This window comes from Trichosurus vulpecula, chromosome 6 (assembly GCF_011100635.1).
Source record: "Trichosurus vulpecula isolate mTriVul1 chromosome 6, mTriVul1.pri, whole genome shotgun sequence".
Taxonomy (NCBI): Eukaryota; Metazoa; Chordata; class Mammalia; order Diprotodontia; family Phalangeridae; genus Trichosurus; species Trichosurus vulpecula.
The window spans coordinates 206016389-206036557 of NC_050578.1; the positions used below are offsets into that span (position 1 = coordinate 206016389).

General features: G+C 41.1%; 1 protein-coding gene across 19 annotated transcripts in view; it reads right to left on the bottom strand.

Annotated features, from left to right (window-relative positions):
• The window catches only part of ABLIM2 (actin binding LIM protein family member 2), a 313210-nt gene that overhangs the window by 143920 nt on the left and 149121 nt on the right, over positions 1–20169 (bottom strand). For all 19 annotated transcript variants that reach the window (XM_036763471.1, XM_036763486.1, XM_036763488.1 and 16 more), the window contains exons 4-6: positions 17119–17234; positions 5225–5351; positions 175–268 (exon numbers count right to left, since the gene is read on the bottom strand). In XM_036763471.1, coding sequence (XP_036619366.1) covers positions 175–268; positions 5225–5351; positions 17119–17234 — 337 coding nt within the window. The remainder of the gene's footprint in view (positions 1–174; positions 269–5224; positions 5352–17118; positions 17235–20169) is intronic.

Here is a 20169-nt window from a genome sequence, read left to right on the forward strand (position 1 = left end):
GTGATACATGTGGGCAAATGTGTCTGTTCCACATGCGTAGAAATATGTCTACATGCATACCACTATATGTCATGTGTATACATCATATGTATGTGTTTCAGAAGAGATATGTATGGTTAGGGTATATGAGTGAGTGCTTTTGTGTTTGGCCTTTAGGGGGCTATTTTCGCTTACCTCCAGTACTCTGCCTGTAATGTATTTTCCACAGCTGTCGCATCTAATGCCAAACTTAGTGTGATAGTCAGCCTCACAGTAGGGGACACCATCCCTAAGAATGAAAATAGACAGCAATTAATGAGGTTCTCAATTTTCTTCATAAATCTATGAGAATATTCAGTTTGCTTAAAGGCTAAAATACTGTAACCCCTGAAAATAAATACATGGCCAAACATGAGGAATGCTTGTTCACTTCAAACTTGGGAAGATACCTCCCCACCCCCTACTCCCAACCCCCCCCCAAAAAAAAAACCGCTTGATCTTTTGACTAGACAAGGCTTGTGAGAAATGTTACAGTAGGAATGTGTACTCTGTCTGGGTTTCTTCTAGCAAAACATTTCTACAATAGAAAGTTTTTGAGAAAGGAAGGTACTACAACAAACAGGAAAATAAGGATGGTTTTTAGACTAATAGAATTATGAATGAAAGATGGTTATGGTCATATTTAATCAAAACTCCACTAATCAGTGACTAACTGATACCCGGGTTGTGTAATGCTCATGGGAAAATGATGAATTATGAAAGCCAACATTTAGAATTGAATTATGTCCCCAGCTGCCTCTCTCATAAAAGCAATAAGCACAATACCACAACTTTTTCTTTGGGGGGGGCTTAATAAAACACATTGAATGATTGCAATGATAATGGTTATGATGATGATAAGTTTCTTTCTATCCTTTCACAAGCACAGTGTGATCTATCAGATTCCTAGCAAAATGGAAGTCAAGATAACTTGTCCACTTTCCCTATGCCATTATCACACTCTGCCATGTTCTCAAAGTGCTCATGGAATTCATAGAATGTCAGTCTAGACTGGACTTTGTAATATAGAATAGAGAATATCTGAGCTAGATAGGATCATAGATTATTGAATATCAGAGCTAGAGGGCACTCAAAGATCAACTAGTTCCATGTGCTCTTTAAGAATGTCCTAGCAATCTGTCATGGCTCCCCACTTGTGGTCCTACGCATAGTTGTTCCTGTAATCTGGAACAAGATGGTCCTGGAGCAAGAGGCTCAGTTGTAGGATCTACATCTGCTTTAAGATCATACCTATAGCCTGGGGGGAGGAGGAGAGAAGGAAGGCAGGAAGGGAAGGAAGGCAAGAAGGAAGGAAGGAAGGAAGGAAGGAAGGAAGGAAGGAAGGAAGGAAGGAAGGAAGGCAGGAGGGAAGGCAGGAGGGAAGGAAGGAAGGAAAGAAGGAAGGAAGGAATGAGGAAGGAGGGAGGGAAGAAGAAATGTGGATTGCTTTAATAGGTAGTGAGATTTCAGTCACTGGAAGTCCTCAAATAGACACTATTTGTTTAAGATGTGGTAGAGGACATTCCCATTTAGATTGAGAAGCCTCCTGAGGTCTCTTCCAACTGTGACATTCAGTTAAGTATTCATCAGATATTATTCATTAGATATGAAAATACCCTAACCTGTCCTTGTATTCCAGTCGCAATTTTGCAACAGACCTTGACAGATATTCTACCTCATCATATGCAGCCTCATGCTTGCTACATATAACTCTTTGATTGCTGAACATGGACACAATTAAGCTGAGAAAGAAATTTGGCCCCAAGGATCCAATGGTACTGGATACTCACTGGATCAGTATACCTGAGGCTGAGTCCCAGCGTTGTAAAGGTAAGGTTTCCATGGAAATAGGAATCTGCCCTCATCTCAAACTTAACAGTTGTATTTTTGGAGAACTATGTGGGCTGGTAAGTAACATGATTGCAATGGGGGTGAGTTAACATCATAATGTGAACTTAAATTCCTGCATTTTCTGACTTGAGTTTTAATTTGCGAATAAACTGCTAACACAGCTCTAAGCTTTCAAAGTTTAGCATATTTCTGCTGTTAGTCATACTTTGCACTTAAGTCTAACAATGAAATTAACATTCAGGTTGGGGATACTGAACATAACTGGGAATGTCTCATATCATTTGTCCAGAACTTGAACTTTTTTTTTAAAGGAAAGTCAGTGAGTGTCATTTGGTGTAAAGTTCCCTTCAGTTTTAATGGTCTCTCCCTCTTCATCTCCGGCTCCTGGCTTCCCTGGCTTCCTTCATGTCCCAACTAAAAACCCGTCTTCTACAGGAAGCCTTTCCATATCCCTCAGTGCCTTCCCTCTGTAAATTATTTCTTATTTATTCTGTCCATAGCTTATTTGTACCTAGCTGTGAGCTCCTCGAAGGCAGGGACTGTCTTTTGCCTTTCTTTGTCTGCCAAGTGCTTAGCGCTGTGCCGGGCACATAGTAGGTGCTTAATCAATGTTTTTTGGCTATCTGAATCCTGCATCTGTCACGAACTCTTAGATGACCTTAGGCAAATCATGCCTAGTCACTGCATCTTAGTTTCCTCATATGTAAAATGAGATGTCAGATTAGGTGATATTTCAAATCCCTTCTAGCTCTCATATTCAGTGATCTTTAATTTGGTCTTTCCCTCTGCCTTTTTTTCTCTTTCTCAATAAAAAGCTCTAATTCCTAATTTAAAATCCATTTCAGGAGACTCCATTAAAAACTAATAAAATAAATGAATTCATTTTAGACCCCAACAAGGCACCAAGAAGCCTTAAGGATGTATAAGGAAAAGGCAAAAAAATAAATAAATAAAAAAGGTTTTGATTTCTAGGAAGAAATAATTCATTGGGCATTGGGCCTGTGGAAAGTTTATTGACCATTCCCATATTCATTCTGCTCTGAGACTATCGTCCATCTGTAAACTTACTGAAGTCAGCAAGCCCAGCCAGCACTCCAGCATCCAATGGGTTCCTTTGGGCCACAAATCCAATTTCTAGCAGTTTACAGAGTGCTTTCTTTACATCTCTGTGAGGTCAGGGACAATAAAAACTTTCACTTATTTAGTATTTTTCTGTTCACAAATAATTTCCTCACACAAATTTCCTCCCAATAAGCCTGTGTGGTTCCTAGAACTCCTATAATTCCCCATTATTTTACAAATGAGAAAACAGGCTCCGAGAGGTTGTGGATTGCCCGAGGGCAATAGTTAAGAGTGGGAGCTCCTATTTATGTAGGGTTTTAGAGTTTTCCAAGCAACTTGCAGTGGTGTGAACTCATATTTATATATTGCAGTAGAATTTTCGGAGAACTTGCCTTCCCACAACCCTGTGAGACAGCGAGGGAAAGGGTTAGCAGTCCCATTTTACAGATGGGGAAACTGTGGACCAGAGAGAGGAAACAACTTTGCCTAGCATTATACAGCTTGTGAGAAAAGGACCTGGGGTATGATCTCAAGTCTTATAGATGCAACAGAAATGCCTTTTCCATGACATTATGCTGCTTCTTCATAAGGACAGCAGAGCAAAGACCCAAACCTGATTTAAGTCCAGTAATCCCTACAGTGGCTCTGTTGTTGAACCCTGTGGCCTTGATAATTATCCTTCATGCCTTTCAGAACTCCTCTTCCCTTGCCTTCCTCCTACTCCTTTGGCCCCAACCCCCACTAAACAGGCACCTCACAGTAAGGCCACGTGGCACATTGAAAAGAACCCTGGATTTAGCATCAGAAGACCTGGATTTAAATCCTTTATTTCTTCCCTCTGGGCCTCAGTTTCTTCAGCTGCAAAATGAGGAAGCGGGTAGAACTAGACAGAGTCTAAGTTTCCTTCCTTTGATGCTAAGTATCTTTCTGCAACAACTAATAAACTAAAACTAGCAAAAAGAGGAGACTTGAATTTGAATACCAGCTCCCACACTACCTGGCTATATAACAGCTAAGACCGACACAGGATATCAGTATAGACATTTTGGACAGCTAATATAACAGCCAGTTACTTTGGGCAGTGAGGTGGTGCAGTGGATAGAGTGCTAGGCCTGGAAGTCAAGAAGACCCAAGTTAAAATTAGGCCTCAGACACTTACTGGCTATGTGACCCTGGGCAAGTCACTTAACCTTGCTTGCCTCAGTTTCTTCATCGGTAAAATGAGCTGGAGAAGGAAATGGCAAACCACTCCAGTATCTTTGCCAAGAAAATCTCAAAAGGGGTGGAGAAGCATTATACAAGGCTGAATAACAACAACAACATAGCCACTTTAAGATTATTAATGCTTAAAACTTCACTAAGACTTGTTGCCTGTATAAACTTTTAGTTTATTTGCAAAGTACTTTACATGCATTATATCCTACTATCCTCACAGCAGCCCTGGGGGTGGGGGATAGTACTATTATCAGTCCCATTTTACAGAGGTGGAAACTGAGTCTGAGGGAGATTAAGTAATTAAAGTCACGTGCTACTAAATGTCTGAGAGGCAGCATTCACACTCATGTCTTCCTGATTCCAAGGTCAGCACTTTAGTCACTGAACTATGACCTTAGGTAAGGAATTTCCCCTCTCTCTCTAAGTTTCAGTTTTCTCATCTATAAAACGCAGGAGTCAATTTCTAAATCTTTTCAGTTTTCACATGTGACGATTCTATAATCCTTTGAGTGATCTCCCCCCACCTCGGTGCTTTTGCCCGGGTCCTATGTTGCCTAGAATGCACTCTCTTCATGTTTACCTATTACTGTCAATTAGCATTTATTAAGGGTCTATTTATGTTCTAGGCCCCATGCTAAGCACTGCAGATATAGAGGCAAAAATAAAAAAAAAATAAAAATTAACCAAACAAACAAAAAAAAAAGTCCCTGGAAGTTACATTCTAATGACAGAGCCAACAATTAAAATTCATTCTTCAGCCTTCAAGGTTCAGTTTAGGTGACATTTCCTTTGTGGAAGCTGAGATCATGCTTCTTTCATTGAAATTTTCCTAGATCCCTTTTCTTTGTCCCCTTCACTATTTACCTTGTATTACTCTTTACTCCGGTACTAACCTGCCACATCTTCCTCTCCTCCCACCCCCATCTGATAGAACACAAGTCTCTTGAGGGCAAAGATTGAGTTGCTTTCATTTTGGTAACCTTGTGACCAAACACAAGACCTTCCATATAGCAGGCACTTTATGTATTTCCTGAAATGTTATTTGATTTTTTGTGACTGAATGACTTCTCCAACTTACTTGCTAATATACTCTGCATTCAGTTGCTTTCCACAGGTCTTGCATTTAAAACAGCCCAAATGCCAGTGTTTGTCTAGAGCCACCAGAGATTGGCCATTTTTGATTTCTGCTCCACAGCCTCCACAGTCTGAAAACACAAACACAAAAACAGTTTGTCATGACTATCCACCTTGATCATCAAGTCTAGGAAAGGAGGAAACCTCCTGGACTTCCCAGACTTAGGAGAGCAACATGAGGAGACCAGCGCCAAATTCCAGTCTACCATTGAAAGGAGAATGACTAAGATATGCAAACAGAAAAACCACTCTGGCATCCAAAAAGAGGGAATTGCTAAATATTTAGAACCAGCAACCAGCCATCAAAGCACCTGTGGGAGGTTAGATGATTAAGCCAAAGGATCAAAGGGGAATTCAAAACAAGGTGTGCTCAAAAGGGCCCTATTAAATATTTTTATGGCATAGGTTCTACGCTGGCATCATTGCTATGGTGCTAGTGTGCCTAGAACACATTTGTGTCTCATCTCCACTTAGTAACAAGCATGGAATAATGGAAATAGAGGAAGATTTGGCAGCTAGATGGTACTATAGTGCATAGAAGGCAAGGCCTGGAGTCAGGAAAATTCATCTTCCTGAGTTCAAATCTGGCCTCAGATGCTTACTAGCTGTGTGACCCTGGGCGAGTCACTTAACCCTGTTTGTCTCAGTTTCCTGAGCTGCAGAAGGAAATGGCAAACCTTTCCAGTATCTTTGCCAAGAAAATCCCAAATGGGGTCATGAAGAGTCAGGTACAACTAAAACAATACATTTCATTAAGTAGGATTTGTAGACACAAGGCCTGAGTTTTAATTCTGGCTCTACCACCTTCTACTTGTGAGACCTGAGACAAACCTTTGGGACCCCCAAGACTATTTCAGGGGCATCATGAGGTCAAAGTATCTTCATAGGAATACTAAAACAATACTGATTCCTAATATGATAAATGTCAATAACTACAATCCACATACATAAAAGTTCTTTGGGAAGGTCTTCAATAATTTTAAAGAATGTAAAGGGATTCTGAGACCAAAAAGTTCCTAGGTTTGATGATCTCTAAGATCTCTTCCTGCTTTTAGAATGCTATGATCCTATGTCTTCCTTCAAGGACCAGCTTGAGTGCCCCGTCCTCTTTTACTGTGCCTTGGATACTACCTGGAACATCAGAGGTGATTGATAAACACTTATTGAGGGAGTGGGTAGTCCCTCCACAAATGTATACATCACAAGCCCACCATGTCTTTGTAGGTTCTCCTTGTGAGTTCCTGTGACCTCCCTATCCCCCTGGTCAATCCCTAGTGGTTTTTGATTTTTTGTGACTGTTTGAATGACTTCTCCAACTTACTTGCTAACTTACTCTTTTAATAAATGAGCTTCTTGGCTAATTATTTTGGATTTTAACTCCTGATTTAGCTAGTTCAGAGGCAGCGTGGCATAGTAGATAGTTTGCTAGCCCAGAGTCAGGAAGACCTGGGTTTAAGTTCTAACTCTGATATTGAATGTGCCACCTGGGGCAATTTACTTAAATTCTCAGTGCCCTCAGATAATTCTCTAAGACTGTAAGTTGGGGAGATATTATCAGTTCATATTGATAACAGGAGTTTTCTACAGTAATTAAATCATAGGTCTGGGTACAAAAAAAATAATCTAGCCACAGAATCCTAGGATGTTGGGAGACCCATACTTGGAACTCTTCTAGCATGATGAATCCTGTTGTAACCTTCACTCTACTAGGATGGCTTCTGAGAACTCAAGGGCACCTTCAAGCCGCAGAGAAGCATCTGAAGAGGACCTGACAGGAGGAATCCCCTTATGTCAACATCCTAAGCTAAAACCCACAACCTGGGAAACCTAAGCATCATTCGTGTGAGCTAAACACGAAGGGATTCTTAGCAGCGATGAGGAACAAAAAAAGGATAAGATAAAAATATGAACAGTTGGCATGGAAACAGCAACAATGATTTGAATAAAGTTGCCCAGAACTCATCTGACTGGTGTGCTTCTTGCTGTGGACAATTCCTGAAAAAGCTCAGTGGGGGATGAAAGGAGGGACAAAGCTACAGCCTAGGAGAGAGGGGAAGGCAAAGGGCTGAGGCTTCTGCTAGGTGGCATCGGCTATAAGTTGGAAGGGGACAGAGTGGACAGAAACTGCCTCCGCACATCTGCCAGGTACATGCCCTAGTTTTCATATGTAGAAATCCACAAGAGACAAAACCCAAGAAAATAGTCAGCAACAAAACCTATGACTTTAGATATCTCTGTGCAAATGCTCCAGTATGGGTAAAAGTCAAAATGAACTCAAAATAGTAATTCAAGGGGGCAAATTTGGACATCAGCAGTATCACAGACACTTGGTGCAATGAAACCTATGACTGGAATATGGCTCTGGAAGGGTATACGGCTGATTCAAAAAAAAAAAAAACTGGATGGCCTAAAGGCGAGAGTAGGAGTATGTCCTCAGGGAAGGACATACAGGAACTAGGGAAAGAAAGGTACAGGCATGTGGGTGAAGATTTTTAACTACTTTGTAAATGTATATTTGTATTTGTTCATTTTAATTTATGCATATATGTATGTGTGCATATGTGTATGTATTTGTTACCTTTCCCATTAAAATAAAAGCTCCTTGTGAGTAGAGATTGTTTCATTCTTTGTTCTTGTACCCCCAGTGCCCAGTACAGTACCTGGCACATGGCAAATACTTTATTGATGATTGTTTGATTGAAGATCAATGGAGACAGAAACAGAAGTATTAGTATCATTGAAATAAAAAAAAATGAGGAGTTTGCCAAACAGACCACCAGCTTAGCCCAGGGGCATGACATAGTTCAGTCATGCAGACATCTTCTGGAGTGTTCTCTATCCCTATCCTTAAAAAGACTTGCTTTAATGATATGTTTGATTTCTAAACAGTGGAGGAAGCAATGAGGGCAACTGGTCTTCTGGATCTGATTTTCATCAATAAAGAGGAACTAGTCACTGAATTAGAAATTATAGGAAACTCAAGACAAATGACCCCCCATATCTGAATTTGTGATAGAGGAAAGGAAACCAAGGTCTTGTCTCATGTGCACTGTCAATTTGGGGAAAGTACATTTCCCTAGTGTTGGAAGTATAGGTGGGATCTTAAAGACCGTATATGGGAAGAAGTCAGTCCAGGATGAATATAAAGTTCTCAAGAAATAAATAATGACCACTAGATGGGAAGCAGCTCCAAGGAATAGAAAAAGGATAAACTGTCTAAAGAGATGATGTGGATACATAGGGAAATAACAAACCACCTTAGATCTTTAAAATGTCCATGAACAGAAGATGGAAGCAAGGGTAGGATCAATACAAACCATGGCAAAACCCTGGAGCCCAAAGCCTCAGAGTGGGATGAGGATGGCCAAGAATGTAAAGAACAACAAAATGTTTAGTGATTTGTTATTTTAAGGATTCAAGTAGGTGAGATGATGATAATAGATGACAGAAAGAAGGCAAAACTACTCAACCTATATTTTGCTCCTATTTTCTTTGCTAGCAAGAATAAACTTTGGATAAGAATGAACACAACAAAAATGATTAGTGGGAAATTGAAACCCAAGAGAAGTAGTAAGTGAGTAAGAGAGTCCCTAGCTACCTTTGGTTAAGTATGAGCCACAAGGCCAAAACATACTAGATCCCAAGGTTTAGAAGTAACTGGCAGGTCAATGACCATTGGATGACTGTAGGAAAGGGAGAGGTGTCCTGGAATTGGTGGTAGGCACATGTGCTGGTTGCCAAAAAAATTAGGGAAGAGATTAAATTATATGGCATTGAACTTGACCTCAATTCCTAAACCTATTACTCATCTACTCCTATTTCACATCTGTACATAATCTTAGGGGGAGAAAAGAACTCAGACTCTCTAATCCAACCAATGCAGTAATGCTGCTGCAGTATCACTGACAATGTAGTCATCTAGTGTCTGCTTGAACAGTGGCCAGAGAGATCACTACCTTATAATACTACATACTCCAGTGTAAACATCTCTAAAGGTTAGAACACCCTTATAGGAAAATGTATATGTTCTATTAGTAAAATGGAAAAACTCTGAAGTCAATAGCTGTGCCATTTTTCATCTCTGACATTCTATTACTAGTCAGAGTATATTAAATGTTCATTGAATTGAATCAGATTTAATAGGATCATTGATTTAGTGCTGAAAGGTGTCTTAGAGGTCATCAAGTCCTAATCCTCTATTTTATAGATTCAGAAACTAAAGTTGTTTTTCAGTTATTATTTAATCATGTCTGACTCTTTACAATCCTATTTGGGGTTTTCTTGACAAAGATACTGGAGTGGTTTAAGATTTTCTTCTCTGGCTCATTTTACAGATGAGAAACTGAGGCAAATGGAGTTAAGTGACTTGCCCAAGATTACACAGCTAGTAATGTTCTGAGGCCAGATTTGAACTTGGAGTGGGGGGGGTGGGGAGGGGGAGTGTCTTCCTGACTCCAGTCCCATATACTTAATCCACTATACCACCTAGCTTCCCAGAAACTGAAATAGAGAAAGATTAAATGATTTGCCCAGAGTCACAGAGCAATTAAGTGAAAGGGCTGGGTTGAACCCATGTTTTTCTAACTACAAGTCCAGCACCTAACCATCATGGTACACTGCCTCAAAGTAAAAAAAAAAGAAATGCTACATGTCTTGAGTCATTTCTCCTCAAAATATGTTTGCTATTGAAAGGATATAGTTCCAGAATGTTATCTATGTCCCAGCCAGGTCTCTTGATTTTCCATAATTAGAATCCAAAGTCATTAATCTGAATTTTCTGGCTTTCATGAATTAAAGTACTTACCGTGGAGCTACTATATGCCCTGCTATTCTTGCTGCTTAAAGATAAGCAGATTAATATAGATGGGTTTGATGAATAATGAGAGGGATTCCCTGAGCATTCCATTTTCTCTGTGAAGAGGAATTCATCCCAATTGGGAAAGTCCAACTTCCAAAGGGATGGCAGTGTTCCCCGAGGAAAGAATTAGCAGAGACGAAAAACAGAAGCAAAAGGACAGATGCGGAATTGGCACATCCCACCAGGCCAGATTTTTCTTGTGTGTTCATGTACAACTGCCATGACTGCTGGTTATTTCCTCATCTGGGTTCATTCTTCACTTACAATAGCAGTCATTATTTTATTCCCTTCTAATTACATTCCCCAGCTCCCTTCAATTTAGGATCCTTAAGAGCTGCACAGATCTTTGGGCAGAATATGGCCTCTATCTGATAAGAGAATCAACAGAGAATCTTAAAGTGGGAAGAAGCATCAGCAATCATGTAGCCCAACCCATGCCTGAACAATGATGAATGAAAAAATTCACATTGCTATGGTGCTTTCTGGTTAAGAGAGTACTTTCTTCAAACCAACCTTATGAAGTAAGTAATACACGTATTAATTTACCCATATTCCTTATGAAGAAATTGTGGCTCAGGGAGGTTAAATGTTTTCACCATGGTCACACAGCTAGTAAAATGTAGTGGGAGCTGGGGTTTGAACCCAAGCCTCAAGACTCCAAATCCAGAGCTCTTTTGGTTATTTCATGGTGCTATCATTTCAGAGGCAGAAATGGCCTCCAAACCATCCATGGCAAATGGGGGTCAAATCTGAACACTTCTAATGACCAAGGACTTATTACTTAACCCCAGTATTCTATTTAGTCAAATTGCTAAGAAGTTCATCCTCATGTCAAGACAAAATCTGCCTCTCTGCAACTACCACCCACAGTTCTACTTTTGCCTTCTGGAGTTAAACAAAACAAGTCTACACTCTTTTTATCCTTTTTCCCCCCGTAATGGTTCCATCTGGAGATCCTGAGCCAAAAGTGATGGGCAGAGGCTGCACAGACTAAGAGGGAAGAACCAATTTGGCCTCCATTGTTTCTGGCAAACTTGGATATTTCAAATATTATTACTTCAGTAATGATTTTAAAATGAGCCAGGATGAATAATGAAACCACATAGATCTTAGTTCATATTACATGATTATGTGCCCCCACACTATGCTAAGCACCTGGGGGATACAAATAGGTATACGCCATAGTCCCTAGCCCCAACACCCAACCACAGAGCTTATAACCTAGTTCAGAAGAAGAGTCAGAATCACATAAAAGGGGACAATAGTAGCAGGAAGTATCCTCTATTGATATCAAATGAGGAGGAAATGGAATAAATGACCCTCAGCAGCTCTCAACTTATTGTCTTAGATGGTTGTCTGGGACATGGAGAGGTCAAATGTCTTATCAGGGGTCAACCAGTTAGTATGTGGCGAAGTAAAGACTCAAACCCATTAAGCTGGCATTAAAGAAGAGACGTTACTCTCTGCCCTGTGCAGTGGGAACTTCTAGGCCTTTACTTGTGACTTGCTGCTAAAACCTCCCATATGTGTTGTTCCACCCTGTAGAATGTTAGGTCCTGGAGAACATAAACTGTCTTGCCTTTCTATTTATATGCCCAGTGGTTAGGAAGGTGCTTGAGACGTAGCTAATAAGCACATAATAAATGTCTTCCTTCCCTTCTTCCCTCTCTTCCTTCCTTCCTTCCTTCCTTCCTTCCTTCCTTCCTGCCCTAAACAAGCTAGCAGAGGGCTACGGAATTAAAAATTGGAAGGGGTCTTAAAGACTACCCTAGTGCCGGTCTTAACATATTTTATGTCATAGACCCTCTTGACAATCTGATGAAGCTATGGACCCTTTCACAGAATGTTTTAAATATAAAAAGTACATAAGATTACAAAAGAAACCAATTATACTGAAATACGGTTATAAAAAAAAATCAAACAAACCCGAGTAGGAGAGGAAGCTGATGGCAAAGCTGCTTCGGTGGGACTATTAAAGGATGGATGCCCAAGAGCAGGAAGCTTACTTTGGTAGTAAGTGGAGGCTGGCCCTTGTGCTGATGGATAAACATGCTCTTATCTATAAATACAGAGGATGGAACAAGATGGCATCTAATGTCCCTTCCAGCACTAAATCTAAGATCCTCTGCCTCCATCAGCCTTGGACATAATATTCCTTTCCAGAGAATGAGATATAGCTCTGTGGTTCTAAGGAATGGGGTGTCTATTTCTCTTTTACCAGCCAGCTGCCTAGTTTGGATTTCTGACTTCCCCTCCTGCTTTCTCTCACCAGGCTGTGGTACCTAGTGCCAGTGGCAAGAGGGCTTCTTTTAGAAGAAAATGGTAGGGAACCGTATGGCCACAAAACCACAGTTCCTCTATTTAATATATATTGAAAAACCAAACTGGCCACAAGAAACGATGAAGTCTTCCCATTTACATAATGCTATGTGGACAGGCTCCAAATTGAGCCACACTCCTGAGGGTTTTCAAGAGATAGGAAAGGTCAGAGAGGAAAGAGATGTTGAGCAGGGAGAGCATTAATTGAGTTCTACAGACCTGCTGCAATAATCAGCAAAGAGCTTCCTGGCTGGGTTTTGTAGAAGGCAGCTCCCTCCCCAACCGCTACGCTGTTCCAAATCACAAAAGACCATCCAGCCTGCCTCAGATGACTCAGCTCCTCATGCAGGGAAACCAGTGGTGGGTAGTGAAATAATGTGTGCAGCTCATACGTCTTGGTTTGTTCCTCATAACATCAGGACAGAAACCTAACAGGGAGACCTAGAAGGCTCTACCCCCTCCAGTTTTTCAGTCCTCGGCCCCTAAATCTGGATTTCACACATCAATTCATTCTATGCTTATCAACCGGAAGAGAGCATTCAATCAATAAACATTTATTAAGCACCTATTAGGTGCTGGGCACTGCAATGAGAACTGGGAAATTGATCACAAAAAGAAAAAAACAATTCTTACTTTCAAGGACTTTACATTCTCATAGGGGGAGCAACATGTATGTAAGTTTACACAGAATAAATGCAAAATTAATACACAGCAGTGTAGGAAGGGTGAGTACTGGCAGTTGAAAGAGCAGGAAAGCTCCCTATAGAAGGCTATACTTTGGGTCTTGAAGGAAGTGAAGTATTTTATAAGGCAAAGGTGAGGAGGAATAGCATTCCAGCGATGAAGCAAGGTCAGTGGAGGAGGGAGACTGAATCTCTGTGTGAGAAGCAAGCAGGAACAAGGCCAATTAGATCAGGAAGGAGCCTGGACCAAGGCAGTGGCCAGGGGAGCAGTGAGAAAGAGACAGGGATGAGAGATGCTGCGGAGCAAGAAATGACAGGACTTGGCAACTGATTGGATATGTGGGGTGAGGGAGGGGGAGAAGCTGAAGATAGTGCTGAGGCTGCAAATCTAGGAGATTAAAAGGATGGTGAACAGAACTAGGGAGGACATGAAGAAACAGGTTTTGTAGAAAAAATGAGTTCTGTTTTGGACATTGCTTCATTCAGATTACAACTAATATATTCCTGTTCATTCTGTGACATCCTTTTGTATCTTTTCATAAATTCATCACAGGAGTCAACCCAATGTGCTGGGGTTCTACCTTACTTTATTTTGATATCATGAAGATACCAATGAAACATACGGTTTGTCCATCATTTAGCGCCTTCTCTATGTGACCTGCTTATCTTATTGTCTGGAATAATCTTTGTGTTGTAGCTGTAAACCTCAGTTATTTTTTAAGGCGTACAAACGGGGCAGTTTTAAATGTTAACATGTGTCTGTATAAACTGTGTTTATCCTTTGTTATAGAAAGGCTTAGAGGCTATCTATCCTAATGCATTAATTTTAGAAATGCAGAAACTGAGAGTCAGAGAGGATAAATGACCTGTCTGAGGTCATACAGGTAAAAGATGGCACAGCCAAGAATTAATCTAAGCCTTTTGATTCCAAATTCAGTACCCTTTCCTCCATAGGTATACACCCTCTGCATTGCTCAGAAGCAAATGATTTGTGGGTTTGTGCTAACTTCTCAAACAAATTTTAAAAAGAGTCATAAATATATGACTAAAAGCCAGTCTCTAATACATCCAGAAAATTGGCAAAGATGGCAAATGATGGGTATGACCAACAGTGAAGGGGTTGTGAAAAATCAGATACATTAGTGAATAGTAGAATTATGAATTGGCACAACCAGTCTGGAAAGCAATTGGGAATTATGCAAATACAACACTCCCTTGGTCAGTGTCTTGAAATGCCCTATGCTTTATGCAGAGAGACATGTGGCTAAGAGAATGCAGAGCACTACTGGAGCCAAAGATGTCTGTCAAGGGACATGAAAGGGTTAGCTTCCCATACAAACCTGCGGCTCTCAGGGACTCATCTGCAGCATGCTCAGCATTCTCTCAGCCAATTAGTAGTCATGTCTCCCTCTTAGTACTGTCTTACAGGGTACTGTCCAAGGAAGCATTACACAGAGTAATACTCATTGATCCAGGGATGCCACTGCTGGGCAGATCATCCCCCCCCCCATAAGAGGATATGGACAAAAACAACTCCTATATACCAAAATATGTATAGTGTGTATGTGTGAGTGAGAGAGAGAGAGAGAGAGAGAGAAAGACGGAGAGAGACAGAGAAAGAGAGAGAGACAGAGAGAGAGAGAGAGAGAGAGAGAGAGAGAGAGAGAGAGAGAGAGAGAGAGAGAGAGAGAGAGAGGGCAAACTAGAAATAAAGCAGATGTCCAATGATCAAGAATGGTTGAACATATTATGGTACATGAATATAAAGGAGTATTATTTTGATGTAGGAAAAGACCATGAAGAATACATAGAAGCATGAAAAGATTTATAGGAACTGATACAAAGTGAAGTAAGCAAAGCCAGGAGAAAAATGTACTCAATGACAACAATATAAATGTAAAGAATAGTAACTATGAAACAACTGAAACTAAATGTAACAAAATTATAAAGAATAATCTTGAACTCACAGGAAGGATATGAGAAGATATCTTACCCTCCTTTGTGGAAGTTGGGGTTTCATTTTGATTGATTTTAATGATTTTTCTACTTTTTCTTTTTTAAAAAAAAATTTTGCTATAAGGGATAGATTTCTTGGAAGGGTACAGAGGGAAACCTATGTGACATTAAAAAAACAAAAGGTACTGGTAGAAGTCTATTTTATAAAGGAATCAGTGTCAGGCTCATTTCTACTGATGCAGAAGAAGTGGAGAAATCTTAGTTTGCAGCTGGTCAAATACCTTCTCTCTGTGACTTTTTTTCTTGTCAATAGATTATAATCTTCCACTAAATCCTCCTACTCATCATGGAGTGGAATTGAAGCTGGGCTCTTAAAAACTAAGCCAGTGAAAAGCAATCTCTGGCTAGACCTGACATGCTAAACTGGCTTGTAGGCCAGGTTACCCAATGGATTCTGTGTCTGTCATTTAAGGATCACCCTTCTTTGGTTCAGAGACGCTCCACACCAGATTGGCCACAAGGTGTAGAGGAGTTATGATCTGCACCTGAAGGAAGGGGTAGGTTGTGCACTCACTTTAATGGAATAGCAGTTCCTTGAAGGTTTGAAGGAGTCTCTTTCAATATTTCAACATAAGGACCTCACCATTTTTCAGTGTGGGGACTGACTCTCCACCTTAATAGGTCATTTTTCATGAGCTGCTGTGGCCAACACAAGCCATAATAGCTAGCTTTTATTGCTTCAGGGTTTATAAAGGTTTGCAAAGCACTTTACAAATACGATCTCATTTTATCCTTACAATAACACTGGGAGATAGGTGCTATTACCATTCTCATTTTACCAATGAGGAAACCAAGACAGACAGAAATTATGGGACTTCCCCAGGTTCATACAGCAACAAAGTCTCAGAGATGGCATTTGAACTAGAGTCTTCCACTGATCTATCCATTGTGTCACCTGGCTGCCGTGTTCTTCGGGGGTGGGGTGTTGAGCTTTTCTGTAATTGGCTAGATCGGCCCTAAGTAAAAGTTACAGAGTCAGTCTATCAACAAGGCACCACTTGAATCATCTTCAGTCAAGGAGGACCTGCAATGAATATTACTCTGTGTAATGCTGATGAGTAATCATAAGCACCCTACTGTGTGCCAGGCACTGTGTTAAGCACTAGGGATATAAAGGAAGGTAAAACATAACAATTCCTGATCTCAAAGAACTCGCAGTGTTGGGGGAGGGGCTGGTACAGGAGTGGGGAACCTGTGACCTCGAGACCACATGTGTCCCTCGAGGCCACATGTGTCCCTCTAGGTCCTCAAGTGTGGCCCTTTGACCGAATCCAAACTTCACAGAACAAATCCCCAATTTAGATCCAGGCCTCGAGGCCGCAGGTTCCCCCGCCTTGGGCTGGTGGATAACATGAAAATAACCATGTACAAACAAGTTATATACAGGATAAATTGGAGATGATTTCAGAGGGAAGGCTAACTTAGATTAAGGAAAACTGGGAAAGGTTTCTGGTAGAAGGTGTGACTTTAACTGAGCCTCGAAGGAAGCCAGAGTAAGAGGTGAGGAGGAAGAGAATTCCAGGCATGGGGGACAGCAAGTGAAAAGTATCCTGTGTGGGGAGATGCAGTGTCTTGTGGGAGGAAAAGCAAGGCAGCCACTGTCACTGGATCCAAGAGTATATAGAGAGAAGTAAAGGGAAAGAAAAGTGGAAAAGGAGCAAGGGGTCAGGTTATAAAGGACTTTAAAAGCCACACAGAGGATTTTACATTTGATTCTGGAGACAATGGGGAGGCCTTGGAATTTACTGAACAGTGGGGGTGAAATTGTTAAATATACACTTTAAGATACATTTGACAGTAGAGTGGAGGATGGACTGAGCTGGAGATCTCTGCCCTGCCTTAGAGAATCTAGGCCCTGCCCTGGGGAAGTCTGGGAAGGGAACTTTAGTGGCGGTAATAATTCAGGAGCTGCCTTGGAAGCCTTCTGGCTTGGCAGGGTCTTCTTCCTACATGCATACTTACTCCGGAGTCCTTGGAGTAGGTAGGAGCTCCCGCTGGTAGTTGGGGGCAGGGAACACTTTTGGCAGATACACTCCTTCCCATTAAAGGTCACTCGGTCACCAGGAGGAAAAGGCAATCTGTAGCAAGGAAATCAAATCAGCCCTCATTAGTAACCAAGTTGGCACTGCCTAGCTGAATAGACCTTTCTCACGTAAATGGAAATCTCTGGGGTTTATCCTTTCCATGTGTTTCCCTTACAGTTTACAGACTACTTTCACATCCTTTGTCTCATTTGGAAAAATAGCTTTCATTTATATAACTACCACCTTATAGCACAGGATTCTTAATGAACTTTCCTTTTTTTTAAAACCCCAAAACCTGATAAGCTATTTCAATACAATTGCTTCTTTTGTATTCCTCTGCATTTTGTTTCATGTATTCTATGCATTATTCTGAGAAGATATCCATAGGTTTCAAGAGTCCGTGACAAAACAAAAGGCTAAGAGTCCCCACTTTAGGGAGTGTACAGAGCACCTTCTTTACCACCGCCCCTGTAAAGTGTAAGTGCTATCAAAGGCTCAGAGGGGCAAAGTGACCTTTTTTGTCCAACATCCCATTACTAGTAAGCGGCAAGAGCACGGATTCAACCCCAGGGTTTCTAATCCAGTCATTAGGTAACAGGATCTTAGGCTCTGGAGCAGGAAGAGACCTAGAAGTCATGAAGTAGGGATGCAGAACCTGCAACCTCAAGGCCACATGTGTCCTTCTAGGTCCTTGGGTGAGGCCTTTTGGCTGAGTCAAAATTCTACAGAATAAATCCTTTTATTAAAGGGATTTGTTCTGTGAAGTTTTGATTCAGTCAAAGGGCCACATTCGAGGACCTAGAGGGCCACATGTGGTCTTGAGGCCACAGGTTCCCCACCCCTGATAGTCGATAGTCCAATCATCTCATCTTATAGATCGGGAAGCTGACTCTCAAAGCAGTTAGTGACTTGCCCAGAATCTCACAGGGAGTGAGTTGGAGAGCTGGGATTTGAGTCTCTGGTGTTCTGACTCTATACCAATGTTCTTTCCATGGTCATTGATTATGCCATCATTTATATAATGCATTAAGATTTGCACAGTACTTCATATTTATTATTTCTTATGATCCTTGCAATGGTCTATTATCAGCCCCATTTTATAGCTGAGGAAATTGAGACTGAGAGGGGTTAAAGTGATTTGCCCAGGGCCACACAGCTAGTAAGGATCTGAGACTGAACTGGACTCACTCCAAGTCCAGCACTTGATCCAATACATCACTATTGTAATCAATCAATGAGCATTTATTAAATGCCTACCATGTGCCACAAACTGGTGATATATACAAAGACAGAACTGAATTAGTCCCTATCCTCAGACAGCTCCCATTTGAACAGTAGTGACAGCATAGACCCACATAAATATAAGCACAATAAAGGTCATTTTCTTCTTCTTTCTTTTTTCAGTTTTCTTTTCAGTTCTAAACTCTTTCTCTCTCCTTCTACCCCTTCCCCAAGTGACCGTACATATGAAGTCACACAAAACCTATTTTCACATTAGCCATGTTGCAAAAGAAAAAAAAAAGGAAAAAAAGGCAAGGAAAATAAAGAAGGTGAAAAAATATGCTTTAATCTGCACTCAGAGTTCATCAGTTCTCTCTTTGGAGATGGATAGCATTTTTCATCACGAATAATACAGGTAATTTTTAAGAGGAAGGCACTAGCAGCTGTGGGAGACTCCATGAAAGGCCTCGTAGTCAGAAAGACCTAGGTTCAAATGTGGCCTCAGACACTTACTAGGTATTTGGCTTGAGCAAATCAATTAACCTCTGTTTATCTCAGTTTTCCTCAACTGTAAAATGGGGATAATAATAGCATATATCTCTCAGAGCTTTTGTGAGGATCAAATGAGATTATATTTGCAAAGCACTTAGCACAGTGCCTGCCACAGAGTAGGCCCTGAAGAACTGCTTGTTTCCTTCCTTCCTTCCTTCCTTCCTTCCTTCCTTCCTTCCTTCCTTCCTTCCTTCCTTCCTTCCCTCCTTCCCTCCTTCCTTCCTTCCTTCCTTCCCTCCTTCCTTCCTTCCTTCCTTCTTTCCCTCCTTCCTTCCTTCCTTCCTTCCTTCCTTCCTTCCTTCCTTCCTTCCTTCCCTCCTTCCTTCCTTCCCCTCTCCCTTCCTTCATTCCTTCCTCCCTCTCTCACTTCCTCACTGCCTTCCTTCCTTCCTTTTTACAGATTGTGAAAATTGAGCTAATCTTTCAAGGAAATAAAGGGTTCTAAGAGGCAAAAGTAAAGATAAAATGCTTTCTTGGCAATATCAATGTGTACAAAGGAGGTGGAGTATCTTGTGTGAGGACAGGAAGGCGGCTAGTTTGTCTGGACCACAGAGTGTGTAAAGAGGTATGCTACATAATAAGGTGGGGATGCTAAGCTGGGGTCAGAAGGTGCACAGGCACTGCCTTCCTCTACTGCCTTGTGCTGTGTTCTATATTCTTCTTCAAGAGGACAGCAGACCCACTTGAGTGGCCAGAAGAAGCCCTTGAAGTCAACAAGGGTGATCTCTTGGGGCTCCTGTCCATTACTCTGGTCCATTCTCCACTATCCTCTTTCTTTTCATATGCCTTCAAGGCCCTCTTTAATGTAAAAAAAAAACCCAAAAAACAAAAACAAAAGCAAAAAACAAACAAATCTTGCTTTCTGTGGAAGTATTTTATTTCATTCATTTGAAACTTAGAGTGGATTTAAGTTACTGTATACTTTCTTACTTGAGTATTTGCACATCACATCTTAAGCAATAAAGATAGAAGGAAAGATTGTGTCCCTCAGAAAAAAGTATTTCAGACCTCAAGACAGCAGGTGATACATGGGGCAGGAGACCCTTCCAAGTGTCCTTGAATTCACACTGGGCAAGTGGCCACTGACTTCATCTACGAGCAAGGCCAGTTCTGCTAGAAAGGGTCCTGAAAGGGCATCTATTTCAGTCTTCCTTCCTTACTTTGAGTCACATCTTTACCTTCTGTTTGCAATGCTACCCATAGCTTCTCAGGAAAT